The sequence below is a fragment of the Pagrus major genome, chromosome 9, assembly GCF_040436345.1.
Source record: "Pagrus major chromosome 9, Pma_NU_1.0".
Classification (NCBI taxonomy): Eukaryota; Metazoa; Chordata; class Actinopteri; order Spariformes; family Sparidae; genus Pagrus; species Pagrus major.
The window spans coordinates 28,539,259-28,557,840 of NC_133223.1; the positions used below are offsets into that span (position 1 = coordinate 28,539,259).

At 42.7% G+C, this 18,582-nt stretch overlaps 1 protein-coding gene across 2 annotated transcripts in view; it reads left to right on the plus strand.

The window, feature by feature from the left end:
* Nucleotides 1–15,766, plus strand: part of tmeff2a (transmembrane protein with EGF-like and two follistatin-like domains 2a) — a 118,129-nt gene extending 102,363 nt beyond the window's left edge. Inside the window, exons 6-10 of one of the 2 annotated variants that reach the window (XM_073473695.1) lie at nt 4,062–4,210; nt 6,620–6,679; nt 6,948–7,068; nt 13,797–13,955; nt 15,132–15,766. In XM_073473695.1, the coding sequence (XP_073329796.1) occupies nt 4,062–4,210; nt 6,620–6,679; nt 6,948–7,068; nt 13,797–13,955; nt 15,132–15,228 (586 nt within the window). In that variant the 3' untranslated portion in view covers nt 15,229–15,766. The remainder of the gene's footprint in view (nt 1–4,061; nt 4,211–6,619; nt 6,680–6,947; nt 7,069–13,796; nt 13,956–15,131) is intronic. The other variant, XM_073473697.1, reaches the window with a different exon arrangement.
* Nucleotides 15,767–18,582: the final 2,816 nt, after the last annotated feature.

The window sequence follows — 18,582 nt, forward strand, 5'->3', positions numbered from 1 at the left end:
TTTGTAACATTACACTGAGATCCAAAGAAGCCAATTCATTACGAGACAGTTAAACCACGATTAAAGAGTTATTATTTTTTCTTCCTGGAGAACTCAATATGACATTGTTTTGGTCTCAGTAAGTAAAAAAAATATTATCTTGCCAATTTTTACATCAAATATTGGATGAGAAATACCCAAGAATATGATTTCTACTGCTACACCACATGGGAACTGAAAACCTATCTAATTGTTTTTTTTTGTGGAAATGCTGCCAAACCTGTATTGTTTACCTTTAGCAGTGCTACATGGCAATGTTGGCCTTCAACCAAGAGAAGTAACGGGAGCCAGAGTGCTTTTGAAACAGCATTCGCCATACCTGCCAACCCTGAGATCTCAAAAAATAGGGAGAAAACTCCCAGAAAACTTTTAGTTTTGTTTCCTGCATTCTGGTGACTTCTGAAGAATGAAAATAACAACAACAACGTAACTAATTTCCATCAGTGACCATTGATTCATTTTTTTTTGCCGCTGCCTCTGAGACAGTTTGTGCACACCAGTGCACTATTTCGTCATCGATTGAAGTCATTGCGACCCCTGTGATCATAAGAAAAATCGACACAGCAGATTTTACATAACACATGCTCCTTTCCTCTCAAACTTTCAATAAGAAACAGGATTTTTTCTTTTGCAGAAACGTCTGAAATTTGCTCAAGTACCTCTTTCTTCTATCTCTTCTATCATTTCTCTGTCTGTCTCTCAGTCATTGAGGAAGATGAGGTGTCACAGTACAGCAGACTATACGCTGTACAGTGCCAGACACAGGTTGTCATAACTGAAAGTGGGAAAATGTGTCATAAATTGGGAGGAATACAGGAGAGCGGTGTCCTCAGGAGTCATTTCTTTCAGGTTGGGATTTTTATTCAGGCACATGTGAAAATGCAGCTAGCTAGCAAAAAAGTGGTAGGTGGCAAACACTGAACATAGACTGTGTTATAGAGAGTGGTTGCGTGTAATACCGTTTTCAAGCCTCTCGTTTGGCATTACACCCATTGCCATCTTGGTTTTTGAGCCAGAAGTGACCATATTTGGACGACTTGATGGAGCGTACCCTGCTATACCCTGTGTTTTTAATCTAAAGGGGACCGTAATTTACAAAATGAACATCATGCTGTATTGAAGAAGACTTTAAACTAGAGACTGAGACCATTATCTCATGAGGAAACTGTTTTCTGAGGTAATAAATGAAGTGAGACGTAGGGTCATTTTCTCATAAGCTTACAAATTCTCTAAGAAAGCAGGAGAGTCTCCCCCTGCTGGCCATTTGAAGGACTCTTCAGACCTGGAAGCTCCGTCTTTTTATACCGTCTATGACACCGAGAGACACAAACAAACACACACATCAGAATGAGAGAGTGTTGAAAACTGAAGAAATTGTTTCTTGGCAGCAGCGTCAACTTTCTGCCACAAAGAATTTATCAGATCTGCGGTTGTGTTTCGATTGCAGCCATATCTCTCATTCTGTGGTTTTTACACCCCTTATTGGAAGCAAATGGGAATTCATTTGTAGTGAAACATTACATTTTAATAATTCAAGAGCAAAAGATCTTTCCACAGAATGAACGCTCATGACTCTGGATAGCACACAGAGAAAGCTGTCAACAGTTATTTTCTCCATTTCTAACGAAAGCTGTTGACAGTGAGGTCTTGAGGCGGGTATGTCAAAACCTCAGCAAATAAAACCAAAACTATCTGCATGACTAGAGACTATGGTGTTTTTTTGGTAATTTGGGTGCAGTGACCCTTTTCGGATCACACTGTATAATTGCGTAACCCTGTGCAGTGGCAGGTCATTCATAGCTGCTCCGGCTCACCTTCAGTGTCATGTGGGATTTTTGGATATTGCCTTCATACGACTGTGTCTTCTCTGATGCATGGCGAATCAGTCGTACTTTGCTGATCCATCATTACAACAGTAGCTGAGCGCTGCCACGCTTTGCTGCACGGCGTTTCAATCAACATCAATGTCAGCAGTACGAATCATCATGGCTGATTGTGAAGGTGTCGGCGCGCGTGTGTGTGTGTATGTGTGTGTGGGCACACGTTTATGTGTTGGCGGGCGCCCACGAGGGCCTGTATGCAAATGCAGCTGCGAGACAGCTGAATGCCCGTGCTTTACTGAGAGCTTGGCACCAGGGGAAAATGAAAAGACCGGGAGAATAATGACAGATTTATAATTACAGAATCTAGCGTTCAGCGCTACTCAGCAGCAACTGTCTGGGGAAGGCAATCTGGTGTAATTTCTGCTGATCAGGCCTGCCACACACTTAAGGGTCACACTGTACACGTATGCCAATACACACACGTATATGGACACGCACGCAGGTGTGTGTGCTCACGCTCTCTCTCTCTCTGTCATTTGTGTGGATGTCGCACATGCAGAAGATCCCCCCCCCCCACACACACACACACACACACACACACACACACACAAACAGTCACAAATAGTCTCTCACTTAAATTTCACCGAAAATTATGGTGCGACAGCAAATTGCTCGTTTAATTTGCGAGAGCTGAAAGCATCAAGTAAGTGTCTGATTCACTGAGAAATGAATGCATTACAGTCTGCAACAAAAACACACCAGAAATATCAGCTGTCTGGAAGTAACTGATTTAATAAACGGCGGAGACAAAACACAACTCGTTTCAAAGCGTACTGACATGAAAAGCTATCGACCAAAGACAGAAAATAACAGTTTTTAATTTGGCTTGTAGGACAGTTTTACCAAACTTTAAATTGAACAACGTAAAGTAATCATCTGCCAACGCAGTCACCAGAATACACTGTGCTTATGCTCTGTTTAGGTTTAAGCACAAAAAACACTTGATTAGGGTGAGGAAAGCATCATGGTTTGGCCTTAAATATCTGTTTTGGTCGGCACAAATATGGCTGGAAATGTCCCGAAGTCTCCTTAAAAAACATCCGGTTTTGTCTCCACAAACACAGCTGGAAATGTCCAGAGGTCTCCTTAAAAAACACCCAGTGAAAGTCAAGTAATAAATATGTAATGTCAGCATGATATGACACATTTTATACAAATGTCAATATGGTACATAGACATGTACGAACTTGGTTTGCAGAAACATTATTGCTTTGTATCCTGGTGATTTGGCAGGTAAACACATTAATTTAAAGCTAATAATCTGTCATTATAACTTTCATGTGTGATTGTGGCGACCACAACAGGTTTTTTAAGCCAAACATGATGCTGTCCTAACCCTAACCAAGTAGTTATTGTGCCTAAACCTAAACAGACCGTACAGCAAATTCAACTTAAGCAAACAGAAAGTCGCATCATAAAGAAACATCCAGTTATCTGTGGTTCTGCTGAAACATTTATACATTTATTCTGGTGATTGGGTCGTTACAAAGAAGCGGTGTAATACCAGACACTGGCTGTTCTGCTATCTTCAGTCAGCTGTTTCACTGTGCGCTATGATAGCATTAGCCAAGTTGTGATTTTTTTCCATTTTACTCTCTTTTCAATGGTATCTAAAATAAATTACACATCTGAAAGCTTCAGAGCGGTGGAGGCTTTTTGTGCAACAATTTCCTCTGCAATGCTAAAAATGTGCAGCTTTGTTATCTACTTTTCTTTCATTATTAATAGCTTCCTGCCATTGTAACGCTACATCATTTGTCAATCAAGTCCTCTGTGCAGCCTGTCTCTCTTTTTTTATTTATTTATAATTTTTTTTTGCAAAGTTAAATCCATTTGCCATTGTGTTAGATTGAATGTGCCAACACCCAGTCTGAACAGGATTACTATGCATGGTCCAGCTTCCTGACTGAGTGCAAGCTGTACTGTTTTTTTTTTTTTCTTCCTCATTTTTTAATCCCTGAACGGATTTCCGTCTGTGTCCCTCGCAGTCAAACACGCACACACACAAAAGTCTCTCCGGGATAAAGATGCTCTCATCTTTATTGATATTTCAGATCTCATTCATTTTAAATCTTAACACACCTAATAAATAAAAACGCTAGGAAGTTTGCTCCTCTCATGTGATTTCTCCCTCCGCAGGTGTGTTTGCAACATCGACTGCTCGCACATCAGCTTCAACCCGGTGTGTGCCTCGGACGGTCGCTCCTACGACAACCCCTGCCAGGTGAAGGAGGCGTCCTGTCAGAAGCAGGAACGCATCGAGGTCAAGTACCTGGGCCACTGCCAAGGTCAGAGTCGCAAACACACACACACACGCCTTTTCTCTCACTCTCACTCGAGACACGACGACACCTTCGCACTCGCAGCGGGAGCCGTCAATCTGTCTGGCAGGTGTTCACTTCAAGTTGAAGCGAGGCCACGGAGGCAAATGAGGCGGCTCGCAGCAGAGCTAAATGCAGACGGCGTGATTCGATATCTCCCTTCCAGCTGCAGCTCCAAACACATTTCGTGATTACAAAATATTTTTCTCTCAATCATATTTTGGAAAACTCTGTGCAAAAGATAATCCTCAAAAACCCCACATAGCCTTCTCTGCTATGTATATTGATAATTTTTGCAGAATGGTAATCCCCTCTTTTTAGTGTGGTATCTTTTATTTGGGTGCAGGGATGAAGTTATTTTATTAATCTCCGTGCTCAAATCCCTGTACTGAGTCATACTGCTCATCCATGTGGGAGAAGACAAGAGCACATACGGATAATTATTTTTTAATGTCGTTTTTATTCTTTTTTTTATTTGACGTATGATCCAGCAACATCTTCATTTCTCCTCGTTATGACTTCACGCGACTAAAAAGATCCGACTGGGACTCAAAGAGGTGTTCAAACCTCATTCGTCGCCCACCTGGGACAAACAGGACAATTGATCGAGATGTGGGAACTGATACGAGGGCGGTGAGAAGTAAGGGGGAGTAAAGCAATCAGGGCGAACCAGCTCTGGAGCACAAATAGAAATCTGTCGCCCACCCTGCGTTACACCCTGTGGGTCTGACCACCCTGATTGATCTGATCAGGCTTTCCGAGCATTCTGTGTTAATCAGGGAGAAACAAACGTCGTAAAAGTGTGAGGTTTGTTCTCCCTGAAATCGCTGCTTCTTACTGGATGTCATGCCAATCTGGAGCATCGAGAAACAATCTCGGTCCTTATGAAATCAGGCGTCGTATCATTGAGATCTTAAGTTGTCATTGATGTGTGGAGCAAGGAGAAATGAAAGGAGGAAGAAAGAAAAGCTTGTGTCTCCTCTCAGAGGGTCTTAAAATTAATTCAGTCTCATATCTGATGTTTCTTAATAAAGGGTAACTCCACCAATTTTACACATTAAAGTGTGTTGAGTCTTACAGTACAACTGCATATGGGAAAAAAGTAGAATAAAGCCTTTTGTGGCTCCAAAGAAAGCTGTGTGTAATCTGATAAACTGCCTCCAGTGATGTCAGTCGGTGGCTAAGTTGCATTGTGGGTAATGTAGGCGCCAGGTGGTGAAAAGGAAGAACATGTGAAATAAAAACGATGATATCTCTGGTTCTGCTGTAACGATTTTCATCTTTTTTTCTTCTTCTTTCAGTCCATAATGAGTCTAACAGTGTTAGTGATGGGATTTTCATTTTCATTCACGTGCTGGTCGGCTTGATTCGGTTTTACTCGAAACATCAGTCCAGTGCATCAGGGATTACATTTTGATTACAACATGGCTACCTGCCTGAAGATATGTCTCTATAAACCCTCTTCCGCTTTGAAATGAGGCAGCAAAGTCAGGACATGTTGGGTTTTCACCGACATGTAACTTTAAGGTGCACGAAATAGTTTGAGGGAAGAAATTTTAATCAGAAAAGACGAATCTTCACTGATTTAATGAGTGAATAACCAAAATGTCACAATTTCACACTCATTTACTGTGTTGATATTTGCAGGATCTTTCTAAGTCAACACATTTCTAGCTTCAAAACATTTTTCTGGGGACCTTATATCCCTTTGAGGAAAGGCTTGTTTATTCAGTTATGGAAAGATATTCATCAAATTAACTCACTAAACAACTGAAAGCAAACATACTGAATAAGTCAAATAAAGCAGATATCTAAAAAAAAACAGGGAAACTAAAGAGATTCAGTAAGAAGCTACGAGAGAAGTACTGAGAACTAAACACGGAAACTTCTAAAAGCGCCTCCTGCGCAGATACAAGACTCCCCCCCCCCCAAAAAAAAAAATCAATCATTATCAAATGATAATGATAGGAAGGAGATCTTCAATTCAAACTTTATCTCAGACTCACAAGACGGTCCATAGCAGTAAAAACGCCTTTTATATTGTCTAGCCATTGTGAAGGATGAATTCAATGCAGCGTCAATAAGGTGAGCAAAAATACATTATTCCCTCTGATCTGTTCTTCGTGCCCGGCTCGACTCCATCCTGCCCTTTGTTCGGTCTTATACATTAGAGGAGATGGCGTCTGACTCTTTGAAGAGAATCTTCCACATTTATACGCGTTAACCAGACAGGTGCACACACCACATGAACCCCTTTGTCGAGGTGATGATTCACGTCCAGCACTCTCTCTCGCAGTTTGACTGTATAATGGAGAGCTATAGGAGAGGTTGTAGGAGACCCTGAGATCACTTTGGATGTGTTTCTGGCCTTTCCAGGTGACATCATCACCGGGAACAAAGGCGAAGACGGACACTTTGCACGGACTGACCTCACAGGTGAGTGCCTGTGCGGTGGCGGATTGCCAAATAACATGTGCTGCCACTCAAAGCTGCCTTCAGCCCTGACTCAGTTCTGTTCGGCTCACCTCTGTCTGTGGCTCTCAGGCTCGTCTCTCACTGCATGCACTTCTTTTATTCACCCTTTGTGATTCATCTCTTCCTCTCCATCTTCCATCTTCCATCTCTTTTTCTTGAGAGATGTATATGCACGGCCGGCCTCCAGCATAAATACACATTGAGTATTCTGTATGTTTTTTTTACATAGTAGTGGAAAACGAGGACCCTCTGGCCCGCGGCCTGTACATCCCCTGTCCAGATCACTACAAAAACTACTGCGTCCACGGAGAGTGTCAGTACCCCAGGATCCTGGCCCAGCCCTCCTGCAGGTATACACACACACACGAACACACACGCACACACACACACACACACACACACACACACAGATATACAGTATGACTATATTTGTTAGCACAAGCAACGGGTAGGGAGAGGACTCATGGAAAGTTAGGATCATTTTTGCGTTTTATTCTAAGGTGACAAGGAATGAGGGGCGAGAGAGACACGCAGCATAAATACACAATCAACCAAGGACAGTGTGATTACAACTAATCGACTATTAAAGCCACTAGTTGACACTGTGCGTTGGTGTAGACACGGTAATCCCAAACTGTGGTACAGGTACCACTGGTGACACCCCAGCTCCCTCTAGTGGTGCATGGAGAAACCCAATGAAATCAAGTGAAAATCATTTAAAACCATATAATACCAGCAAAAAACTGCCGAATCTCTTATTAGAAAACTGAAACTGAAATGCAATTTGAAATAAGTTTGGTATTTCCTGTAACAATAGAGTCTCAGCCTGCTATGTAGCCACGATCATGCCACCTCATCCATGATTACTATTACTTTCGAGCTAAAACTCAAACTGTGATGGCAAAGATAGCGAGCAAAGGTGGAATTAAAGATCTAACAGGAACCGACAGGAAAACGAGCGCGGAGCAGGAGGAACTGATTTTTCGAGTAAGTGGCTACTTTAGCAGCGCCGCAGCACATGCTAATGTTAGCATCATGTTACTGAGGTGGTGCACGGTGTAAAAAGTTTGAGAGGCCCTGTTTTAGATCTGAAATTGTAGCACGGTGTGGTAATAAATGACATCATAATGACTGATAGCAGGGCAGGCTTTTGAGACGGCCTCACAACACAAGGTGGACAAAGTCATTTTCTACATTTTGCCGTGTCCCTGCAAGAAAGCAGCTGAATGAACTGCGCCTCACATGGAAAGCGGACGAGAGACGTTCGTTCGCAGCTTTCAATCTGTACGAGGAACCTAAAAAAGAAGGAAAGGTCATTACGTCACTGAATCTCGCTTTAGTGCCAGACTGTGGTTTCAGCCGTATTGAAGTCTGTGATTTTCTGCAGGCATTTCTTCATCAGAAGTCATAAAATGTAGATATGTGGGGTTTTAGTATGCCTCTCCACGCATCTCCCATAGACTTCAGTACAGCTGACACCACAGTCTGGCACCACAGCGAGATTCAGAGACGTAATGACTGTTTCTTCTTTTTTTTGGGCTCCTTCAGTCTTTGCAGGAAGTCACGGTAACACTCACATCCTGTTACATCTGATTCTGATTCATTAAAATGTTATCAGACTCATATATCAGTTTGTAAGGCTAGCTCCAATTGCTTTATTTATGACAGGGTCGCCTATTAAAATGTTTTCCAGGCAGTTTGTGATTTCTGCTCACGGTTCAACCTCCATTTTACATGAATTCTCATATAAATCAGTTTCGTATCAGTTTGCAGCTGTCGTCATGGTCCGGGGTTTCAGCTCAGTTGATATCCTGTTGAAAGTTTATCCTCTTGTGTCATGTTTTACTTTCCACGTCCTGCCTTTGTCTGTTTTCCTGCCCTTTTTTTCGTATTCACCTGTGTTTCGTTAGGCCCATATGTATTTAAGTCTGTGACTCATTGTTGGTTCGTCTGTTTCGGTGCTGTTGCTGCTCCCTGTCCTTGTGCGGTCCCTGTGTTTCTGATTTGCTCCCTGTAGTTTTCTGAATTGTCCTTCAGTTTAGTTTTTGCCTTGGACTTTCCTTTCGCCTGCCTTTTATTGCTTGCTTTTTGGATTTCAGACTTTGGTTACCAGCATTAAAATCCATTTTTTGTTATTTTACCTGCCTGCCTCTGCCTGTCTGGCATTTGGGTCCCTGTTGGTGTAAAAAAAAAAAAATAAAAGCTGTATATAAATCAGCTGAGCAGACCTGTGCCTCTCAAATTTCTAGAAAATTGAAAACATTAACAGTGCAGAAGTACAGACAATATATTTCATTGTTGATATGTTAGATATTTAGACTGTCAGGGTTTCACATCCGTACAGATGTTATTTTAAGAATGCTCAATTCCAACTTACCAGGTTTTTGTGTTGCTAAATACTTTAACAATTAAATAAATCCGATGGCAATATACAATATACTACATAAGGTATAATGTTGCCGATGCAGTTTATAGTATGAATGTATTTTGTCCCTCCGACTTCTAAATATCACAATTGTGTCAACAGAAGAATTTGGGTTTAAAATACAATAAATTACCTAGTTTAAGGGAATTAATTGATGAATACTTAAACGCAGTAGTCATGAATGCCCAGTTAGCCACCAGGACACCCATTTGTTGGCCATACTTTTGATAACTAAACAGTATTTTCCAAATATGAGGTACTTTAAGCATCATGCATTGAGACGGGACTATTGATTATTAATTCACAATGACTTCAATGGAGTTTTAATAGCCAGAAATCAATAGGACTACATTTTGTCGGAGCTAATTATGGTCCAGCACAAGGATTCTTATGTAGCAATCAATTAAACTATATTTATTGTATCTATTATTGGCTGCAAAGTTTTTACAGTAAGTCTGACTGTAGTCTGACTATAAACAAATCCTGCATAAAGTAAGAGGGCTCAGACCTGCTCTGTCTTTCTTTTTCTTTTTTTCACTACCCACCCCCTTCTTCCCTAATCTGTAGATACCAATATAAAGCGTGTAATGTGAGATGGCTAATCAGTTAAAATTCAGCAATTGCTAAGCAAGTGCTAGAACCCATTAATCTTTTTTAATCAGGCTTGTTTATCGTGTATGAACAGAAGCCAGGGTGCTGCGAGGGGGAAGTGTTTGAGCTCCCTCCTGCTGCAGCAGTCGGCCCGGCTGTTGACCAGTCAAAATAAACTGCGCTGCTTCAAATTAATCCCATGTTGGATTTCTCACCCGCTAAATGAGGATGTTGGTGTTTCCTTCCCCGGCACACATTATAATCTTGTTTCACCAGATTCAGTTTGCTGGTGATTTCATCTTGAGAAGCAACACGTTGTCATCTGTCTGCCCAGTGACTATACTTGGCTGTAAACACACCGTCGTGCTGCTGTCACTGATGGCTGACACCTCGAGCGTGTCATCAGTGAGTTCCCAGAAATACAAGAATTTTTATTCATTTTAAAAACAGGATCATTTGCATGAGATCAACATCACTACTGCCAACACTCTAGCAGGAGTGCCGTTGTCAGTGCCATCGGTGGTGATGGTGAATTAACAACAACTGACCAGAGTATACGTGCCTTTTAGCATCTTTGAGCTAAGCCTTTTGTTTTGGTTTAACCACATGAGATTTTATTTTTTAACTGACCCTCACTCTGATAAACCCGGGGAACGCTTCCTGCCACTAGCTTGTGAAATGGTAGCTTGCATGTAGCAGCTAAAAGAGCCAGATGTTTCCCTGGTAGAGACTAAAACAGAGCTAAAATAAGATTGAATATTGAATCTACATCATCAGGAAGTCAGAAACACAACTTTAAAAGAATGTTTGTGTTACTTTGTCGCTGCTAAATGTGTTTTTTTGGCAGTTAAGTTGTCACCAAGTGGCCAAAAAAAGAGTAAATGCAGGTTTAATGTGACCACTTAAAACCTTGTCTCATAACCTTGACCTAAACCTAGTCCTAAGGCTAGTCCTAACAATAAACCATCCCCTTTAATATGTAAAAATTCTGCGTAACATGTCTAGAAACAACCGGTGAGTTGTGTATTTTCAGTACATTATACTAAATGTTTCCAGCAGAACTTAAAACTTTAGATTCAGGTCACCTTCCACTGAAGTGAAAGTACATTTCCCTTCCAGCTCCTGTCTGCAGTCAACATTACCATACATTAACACCCGCCGAAGGAGTTCACCTTCTCGGATCACTGCTGCAGTCAGGTTGATAAAGGGGAGTGTAGATAAATTCACTTCTTTTTAATCCCAGAAGTTAAAAGGTAATCTCTCTGCACTCCGAAACAGAGCAGAATCCGATGACACTCTGGGTGTTTATCCCTCCAGAAGGCCCGGCTCTGCACCGGACTCGTTCCTCCCGAAGCTGGTCGCTCTGGGCAGCTTGGCCAGCCTGAACCACACAACACAACGCAAGCGTCTTTTGTGTTTGCTTTTAATTGTAGAGAGACCCATAGATGCAGAAATTAAAATTTGTGCACCCAGAATTTTTGCTTGAATTTAGATAATCGGTCATTACACAGGAAAACCGTGGATTGTCATGACCGTTCACCTCGGTTTACTCCTGGTTTAGCTTATCTCAAGCCTTGATTTTAGCCTCGTCGGATGTCTTTTGAGTGTGATTTCCAGACCTCTAGCTGTGACTTTGATAACATTGTATTCACCAAACCGATACAAACAATACCTCAGCGAAAAAAGATCCATAAATTGGATGTATCCTAAAAAAGAAGCAAGGACGTCCTCACTTTGGTGAGGGTTTTTGGGCCTCATTAATATAGAAATACATGAATGCAACAAACAACACTTGACACACACACACACACACACACACACTCACATGCACTTATAGAGCAGCAGTCCCACAGCTGCATGTGACAGCACACATACATACAGACTCACACAAGTGCATAATATACACTTGAACACAGGCAGCACAGACACGCATTTACATAAAGCCGAAATGACGAATGATGTTATGTCCCGCCGCCCACACACACACACACACACACACACACACACACACACACACAGTGAATATACATGTGTGCCGCTCAGGTCTGCCATCTTTTACAGCCTGATAGTGTAGCAGCCAGGGGGTCTTGGTATCTCTCGCTCCCTCTATTTCCCTCCTTTCTTTCTAACCTCGCTCGTCCCAGCTCGCCCAGCCAGACATTCTTCATGCATACAGAGCAGAGCCGAGCCGAGAGAGGCAGAGTGCGACATGTCTCTGCTGCCCCCTGCTGGTCACAGGAACGGGAGGTCGTAATGAGACGGGGAGGCACAGTGGTCTCTGTGGTAGCGGTGCATGTGTGTGTCTGTGTGTGTGTGTTCATGTGCGTGGAAACAGAGCACAAACCCCAGAACAGAACAAGGTTGCAATGTTCATCTTACGCATTGTCAGGTCGAAGGGATAGGGAATGTGAAGGTGTGTGTGTGTGTGTGTTGGTATCAAACAAGGATGTGCAGGTGTTGGTGGGTAACAACCTCCCCAGAGACAGGAAAAGCAGGTAGAGAGGAGAGGATGGAGGGAGGAAGAGAGATTAAAAGGGGGACCATTTTAGCTCCTCTCTGAGGACAAAGATCACCTCCATCAGTCTCTCGCTCTCTCTCCTTCTGTCTGGCTCTCTCAGGCCACAGACACACAGAGCTGGCTGGATCCAAAAAACAGCAATTACATGTGAAAGCAGCAGGTTGTTTTTTTTGTACGAGATGAAAATCTCTTCTTCACGGTCAGCAGACAACATCACAGCTGATCACTGACAACATCTGCTAAGGAGGTGGCATAGCTTAGTTAGCGGCGGTAGCTACGGAGTCGACATTGGAGGTGTCACAGTCCCACCCAGAAATAACAAATCCCGTTCTGAAATATTTATTTATCGTCAAAATGACTTCGTCAGTGACTTCTGCACCAGTAACCAGGCAGAAACGAACACACGGCGGTAACAGACCTGGAATTATAAAATAAAATGTCCAAATAAATGTCTCTGAATGCGAAAGATTTACAAAATAAGACAATGTGTTGATGTTTTTACATCAATATACTGGGGGTGGGGGTGTTGAGCATATTTGAATGCCCTATTCGGCCTATTACAAGACACTGTACCATCACAATGATTTTAAAGCTGATATTTTACACCCTCACACCCTCCAGCATATCCAGGCAGTGATTTTTCCCAAAAAGCTCATTTGTCCCGATCATAGACTGAACACCGAGGCTGGCGTTTTCAGATATATCCACTACAATGTTTTCAGTTCCAAACTGAAAACAAGTTAGACCAAAGGAACAGACTCACCTCTATCAATACTGACAGGGACAAATCACTGGACTCAGAAAACAGGAGACCGCTGTTCATTTCCTGTTTCCAAACGACTGTCAGCATTGTGCGTTTTTGTAAAGCACGACCATGATTGTTCCTGAATCTTAACCACGTGTGTATTATTGTAACCATGATGATGAAGCTGCCGTAACCTTAACAAGGTCCCTTTTTCTGACCAAAATCATGATTGTACCTAAAAAAAATTCTGCAGTGATATCTTACAGTTTTATACAGACGATAAGGCCATCAGAGGGAGTATGTATATATATATATATATATATATATATATATATATATATATATATATATATATATATATATATAGGGAAGGGGAGGTTTGCTGAAGAAATGGCTTGGTGTGTTACTAAAGAGGACAAGACTGCTGAGTCAACTGACTCAACTACCTGAACGTTGTTTTTTTTACTATCAATAATATCCACTGGCATCAGAAACCAGGCCAGAATGAAGCGTTTTCATATTTAGCCACTCAGTCCGAACACTCAGTCCTTATCGGACCTGTTCATCTGAACAGTTGAAGCAAAGGAAGCTCACAGTCGCTCAGGTGTCGCTCAGGTGCTTTGTTCCCCCCACAGTGTCTTTACCCAACAACAGGTACTGACGTTTCAATTAGAAACACAAAAATAATGAACCTGTCTCTCAGCGCCACAAAGTGACTCTCTCTCTCTTTCTCTGTCTGTGTGTGTGTGTGTGTGTGTGTGTGCACCTGATGTGTGTGTGTGTGTGTGTGTGATCTCAGCTGTCACTCGGGTTTCAGAGGCCCCCAGTGTGACATCAAGGAGTACAACGTGCTCTACGTGGTGCCAGGATCTGGCAAACTGCACTACGTCCTCATCGCCTCGATCATCGGAGCGCTCCAGGTGGTCATCATCTGCGTGGTGGTGCTCTGCATTACCAGGTGAGTCACGCCCCGACAGAAACACACACACACACACACACACTCACAAACGCAGCTTACTAATGAGCCTGGGAGCAGTGTTTTCCATGTTGTTGTGTATATTTAGGGAGTCACAAGGGGGGCCGCGGGGCTCCTGAGCCCGGAGGAAACAGCCGAAAGGTCACCTTGCTTTCACCGCAGAGAGAGAAAGCACTGTCACTTTCCTTTCCCTGCGGACACACACACACACACACACACACACACAAACACACACACACATCTGAAGTGAAAAAACGTGCAGGGCGTGCGTACAAGCATAGATACACAGAGATATCTGTGTAGGCAAGCATACACGCTTGTGTTTGAAGAGGAGTTTTGTATTCACAGAAGAAAACCACTGACACCCACAGATTCACACACACACACACACACACACACACATATATACCCTGCAGCTCGTCTGCCTCCGGCTGACCTAAGCAATTTATGACATTTAATAAAAGATTTTAAAAGAGTTTTAGCCGAGACAAAACTGCTCCTCTGAGTAAAGGAGGAGGAGGAGGAGGAGGGACAAAAAGAGAGAGAGAGCAGCCGTAAAGGGGAGCAGGGTGAGAGGGTAAAGAGAGAAGATAAAGAAGAAGAAGAAGAAGAAGAAGAAGGGAGAGTTATAACACTGAACACAGCTACAGTACCATTAATGTTTCCTGCTGCTCAGCGATATTCATTTAAAGCAGAAAATATATAATACACTCCACCTTGTAAAGGTTCACAATACATCACACGGCTCAGCTGAATGAATCCTACAGTACACGTACGTCAGTGCCCTGCGACTCTCTCACCTCGCCGTCCTATCTCTGTCGCACAGACCGGGCTGTGTACGGTGTGTCGCGTTTTATGAACGATTCCCACGTATTGTAAAGACTTCCATTCACTTAAAAGGACAAACAGGTCATCGACGTGCTTCGACTCCTGCGTGCGACATTTTGTTACATGTTGGAAAAAGTCAGCTCGAAAGGGCGTCGCTGCAAGAGATACTGAGATAAAGACATAAAGAGCTCACTTTTTAGCCCTGGGTTTGGCCTCTCAGGCTACATACAGGTTGAATGTGTGTTTTTGGTCTTTTTCTGGCATCAGAATGATCATTAACCCCGACATGCATCTTCTTGTGCCCCTCCCTCACCTCCTCCCCCTGTACAGGAAGTGCCCGCGGACCAACAGGATCAACCGTCAGAAGCAGAACAATGTCCACTTCAGTACGGAGAACACCATGCGCGCCTCCACTCGACTTATCTGAGCCCAGACCCGCCGAACAGAGACCCCCCCCTCCACTTTACGGAGCGCTGTGGCGTTAGATGTTCCCCCTTGTAGGCCAACCCGAAAAATTAGGATCTGCTTCCCCTCACTCCTCGCCCCCTCTCTCCCAGTACGAACTTAAAGAATGCCCAGGGAGGACGGTGGCACGGCAGAGACAGAGCTGGGCGAGTACCAGTCAGCGATGATGATGATGATGAGGACGTTGTCTTCAGTCGCCGCCGCCACCGCCAAATCCCCCCCCCCCCCCCAAGTCGCCGATGTGTCTCCTTGCACCTTGTCACTTCCGTCCAGGGTTTTTCTGAAAAAAACTGAACCATGAGGTGTTGAGGGGAGGAGGGTGGGGCTGCTGAGGATACAGAATGTGTGAATGAGTGAGAGTGTGAATGTGTCTTAGATGTGTGAGCTTTGGTAGAGGCGGGCTAGCCGGTGTCTGTCGTTTCTAGATGAGGGGTTAAAGCAAAACCGGGGTAGTGCAAAGCAGGGTAACGGGCTTTAAATGAGGTGTGTGTGTCGTCCGGTTCTGGGTGGGGGGGTGGGTTGGGTTGGGTTGGGTTGGGGTGGGGTGGGGGGGGTTCGGGGCTACACGTGATGCCTTGCACCTTGTGTTATAGGAGACCTTTGACAGAGGGCACAATGTTATTATAGAGCTCTCTGTTCGGTTGTGACGATGACGTCAGCTTCTGTATCTTTGGGTTCTATTTCCAATAGTTATTACTACATTGTCTTGATGGGGTCATTTTTCTGTAAATGTAAATAAATAATTTATATCACGAAATGTAACAATGCCGTGTCACTCTTTGTTTGTGGCGTCCTCTGATGAAGCAGTGATGTTGTTGATATTGTCACATGAGATACAGAGAATCTCTCGGTACCTTTTCGAGATCTTTATATCAACCTCTCCATAAACGAATGGCACAACACAGGAGGGCCCAACTCCTCAGGTCAAGACTCTGCTGTCCACTTACATCTGAAGGAGAAGAATCATTCCTCTGAGGACAACAGTGTAAACATCTTGGCCAGAGAAGACAGATGGTTTGAAAGAGCAGTAAAGGAAGTAAAGGAATCCATCTATGTCAAACTGGAACGGCCGTCCTTGAACAGAGGAGGTGGCCTAAGACATTACTTATCACCCACCTACACTGCAGTACTGAGTTCCCTCCCCAGACAGCTTAACAACCATTCACACCTGGGCTCACCTAGCCTTAGCAACCCACATGAAGGCTGGTTGGACCAACGACCCACAAGAGGCCCTAACGACTCTGAAACTCAGAGCTCACGTGTGTCATTAATGCCTCCCACACAGAGTTTAAAAGCCATTTAGGGCATTTAGCAGACGCCAAAGCAACTAACAGTAATTCATACACTGATGGCAGTGGTTACACGCCTGACACGTAGACCTGGGGATTCAAACCAGCGACCTTCCAATAACAAGATGCTGGCTCTACCCCACAGCCACAGCCAGCCTGAGCCACTCTCCTCCAGTTAGTTAGAACTGAAGAAGCCTCTTGGATGAGCGGTGACACGTCTTCAACAAACTGGAACAAGTCCAGTTGGCTACGATACAGCACTCAGATTTACTATGACCTGGATGACTGAGAACCTTCATCAACAATATAAGATCTGTTGTCTTTAAAGTCCTTATTGTGTCAGTCATACACAGGAGATGTAACACTGACATCACAGCTGCTTTACTCCAAGATGAATGTACGAAGAAGTAATTGTGTGAAACTTGAGTTTTTCCATTTCATGTGACTTTGTCCTTTTACTCCACCACATTTCAGAGGGAAATATTGTGCTTATTGTTACTTTTTTATATAGAAAACATCTGATACGTTTGTAGAATGTGATGTATTTACAGATTAAACTGTACGTAGTTAGAATTGGCTCCACATTGACTGACTGCAACAGTAAAATTCACCTCACATATTTTTACATCAACATTAATTTAATGATGTATAAAAGAAAAGCGAGTACTTTTACTACATTTATGAAAATAACATTAAGAAATGCAGGAATCTACTTTTAATGGAGTGTTTCTACGGCATCGCTGAGCGTCTGAATTCTTCCTCCACATGTGGCCCTTTGCGTCTATTTAAAATATGTCTTCAACACATCCACACATGCAGGCGTGTCGTTCTGTTTGCTGCTGCTCACGCAGGACAAAAGATATGTTTCAGAAATAAGGGCAGCAACTGAACTGGTAAGTGAGATACTCTGAAGCTGATGTGTAGCATCTGATTTTATTCCATTTCTTACTGATGTACATCTGCAACTGTTCTTCTACTTCCTGAAGACCTTGAAGTGCAATGATCAGGGACGCAATGTAACTAAGTACAATTACTCAAGTGCTGTACTGAAGCAGTATTTTTATGCTACTTTACACTTTGATTTTTACCTTTAGCTATTCATTTCTTCACAGATTTAGGTCATTAAGATACCCAGAAATAGCTGCAACATTAAAGTTCTTTACGCATCGATGCTTCACAAATTTTTGGGCGACATAAGTTGATATTGCTGTTTTAATTTGCTTCTATATTTATTTACCTTTGTCTTCATTCCCCTATTTATTTACTGTCCCATTTATTTTCTATTCAATCAGTCAATCAATCTTTATTTGTATAGCACCAATTCACAACAAAAGTCATCTCATGACACGCAGGTCTAGACCGTACTCCTTAAATAATTTACGTACAGAGACGCTGCAACTTCAGGAGGTGGCTGCAACTCCGCCTCCTCGGTCGGTGTCTCGAGGAATGTGAGTATTAATACGACAGGAGTGGATTCATTAAGGCTGCCATATGCTTCATTACACAGTCAGGTTTCAGTGAGATGGAATAAGTCAGTATTATGACCTGATATCAAATCATTTACTAAAACAGCTCTGGATGATAGAGATCTAATGTTTAAGAGTCCACAGTGATTTAAGTGGTCGGGGGAGATTCATTTATTTTTTTATTCATTCATTTACGTATTATTATTGTATTAATTACTCGATTCCTTTGCATGATACATAAATAAATACATAGATAAATAAATGAATCCAAGAAAGGAATCATTGAATAAATAAAATGCTAAAAACTATTTTCACATTTTACACATTAATAAATGTCTACATGTATTTTTAATAAACATTTTTTTGTGCATTTATTTATTTATTATGTTTGATTTTGGCAGTTTCAGTCCTCCATACCAGCCTTCTTTGGTAAAATGTCTGAAGACTCATCCCACCACTGGTGCAGATGAGCTACTACCACGGCCACTAGGTGGAGCTGTGTTCACAACAGCCCCGGTGAAAGCGGAACAGCACCACTGTATCATCGGCCTCAGAGATCAG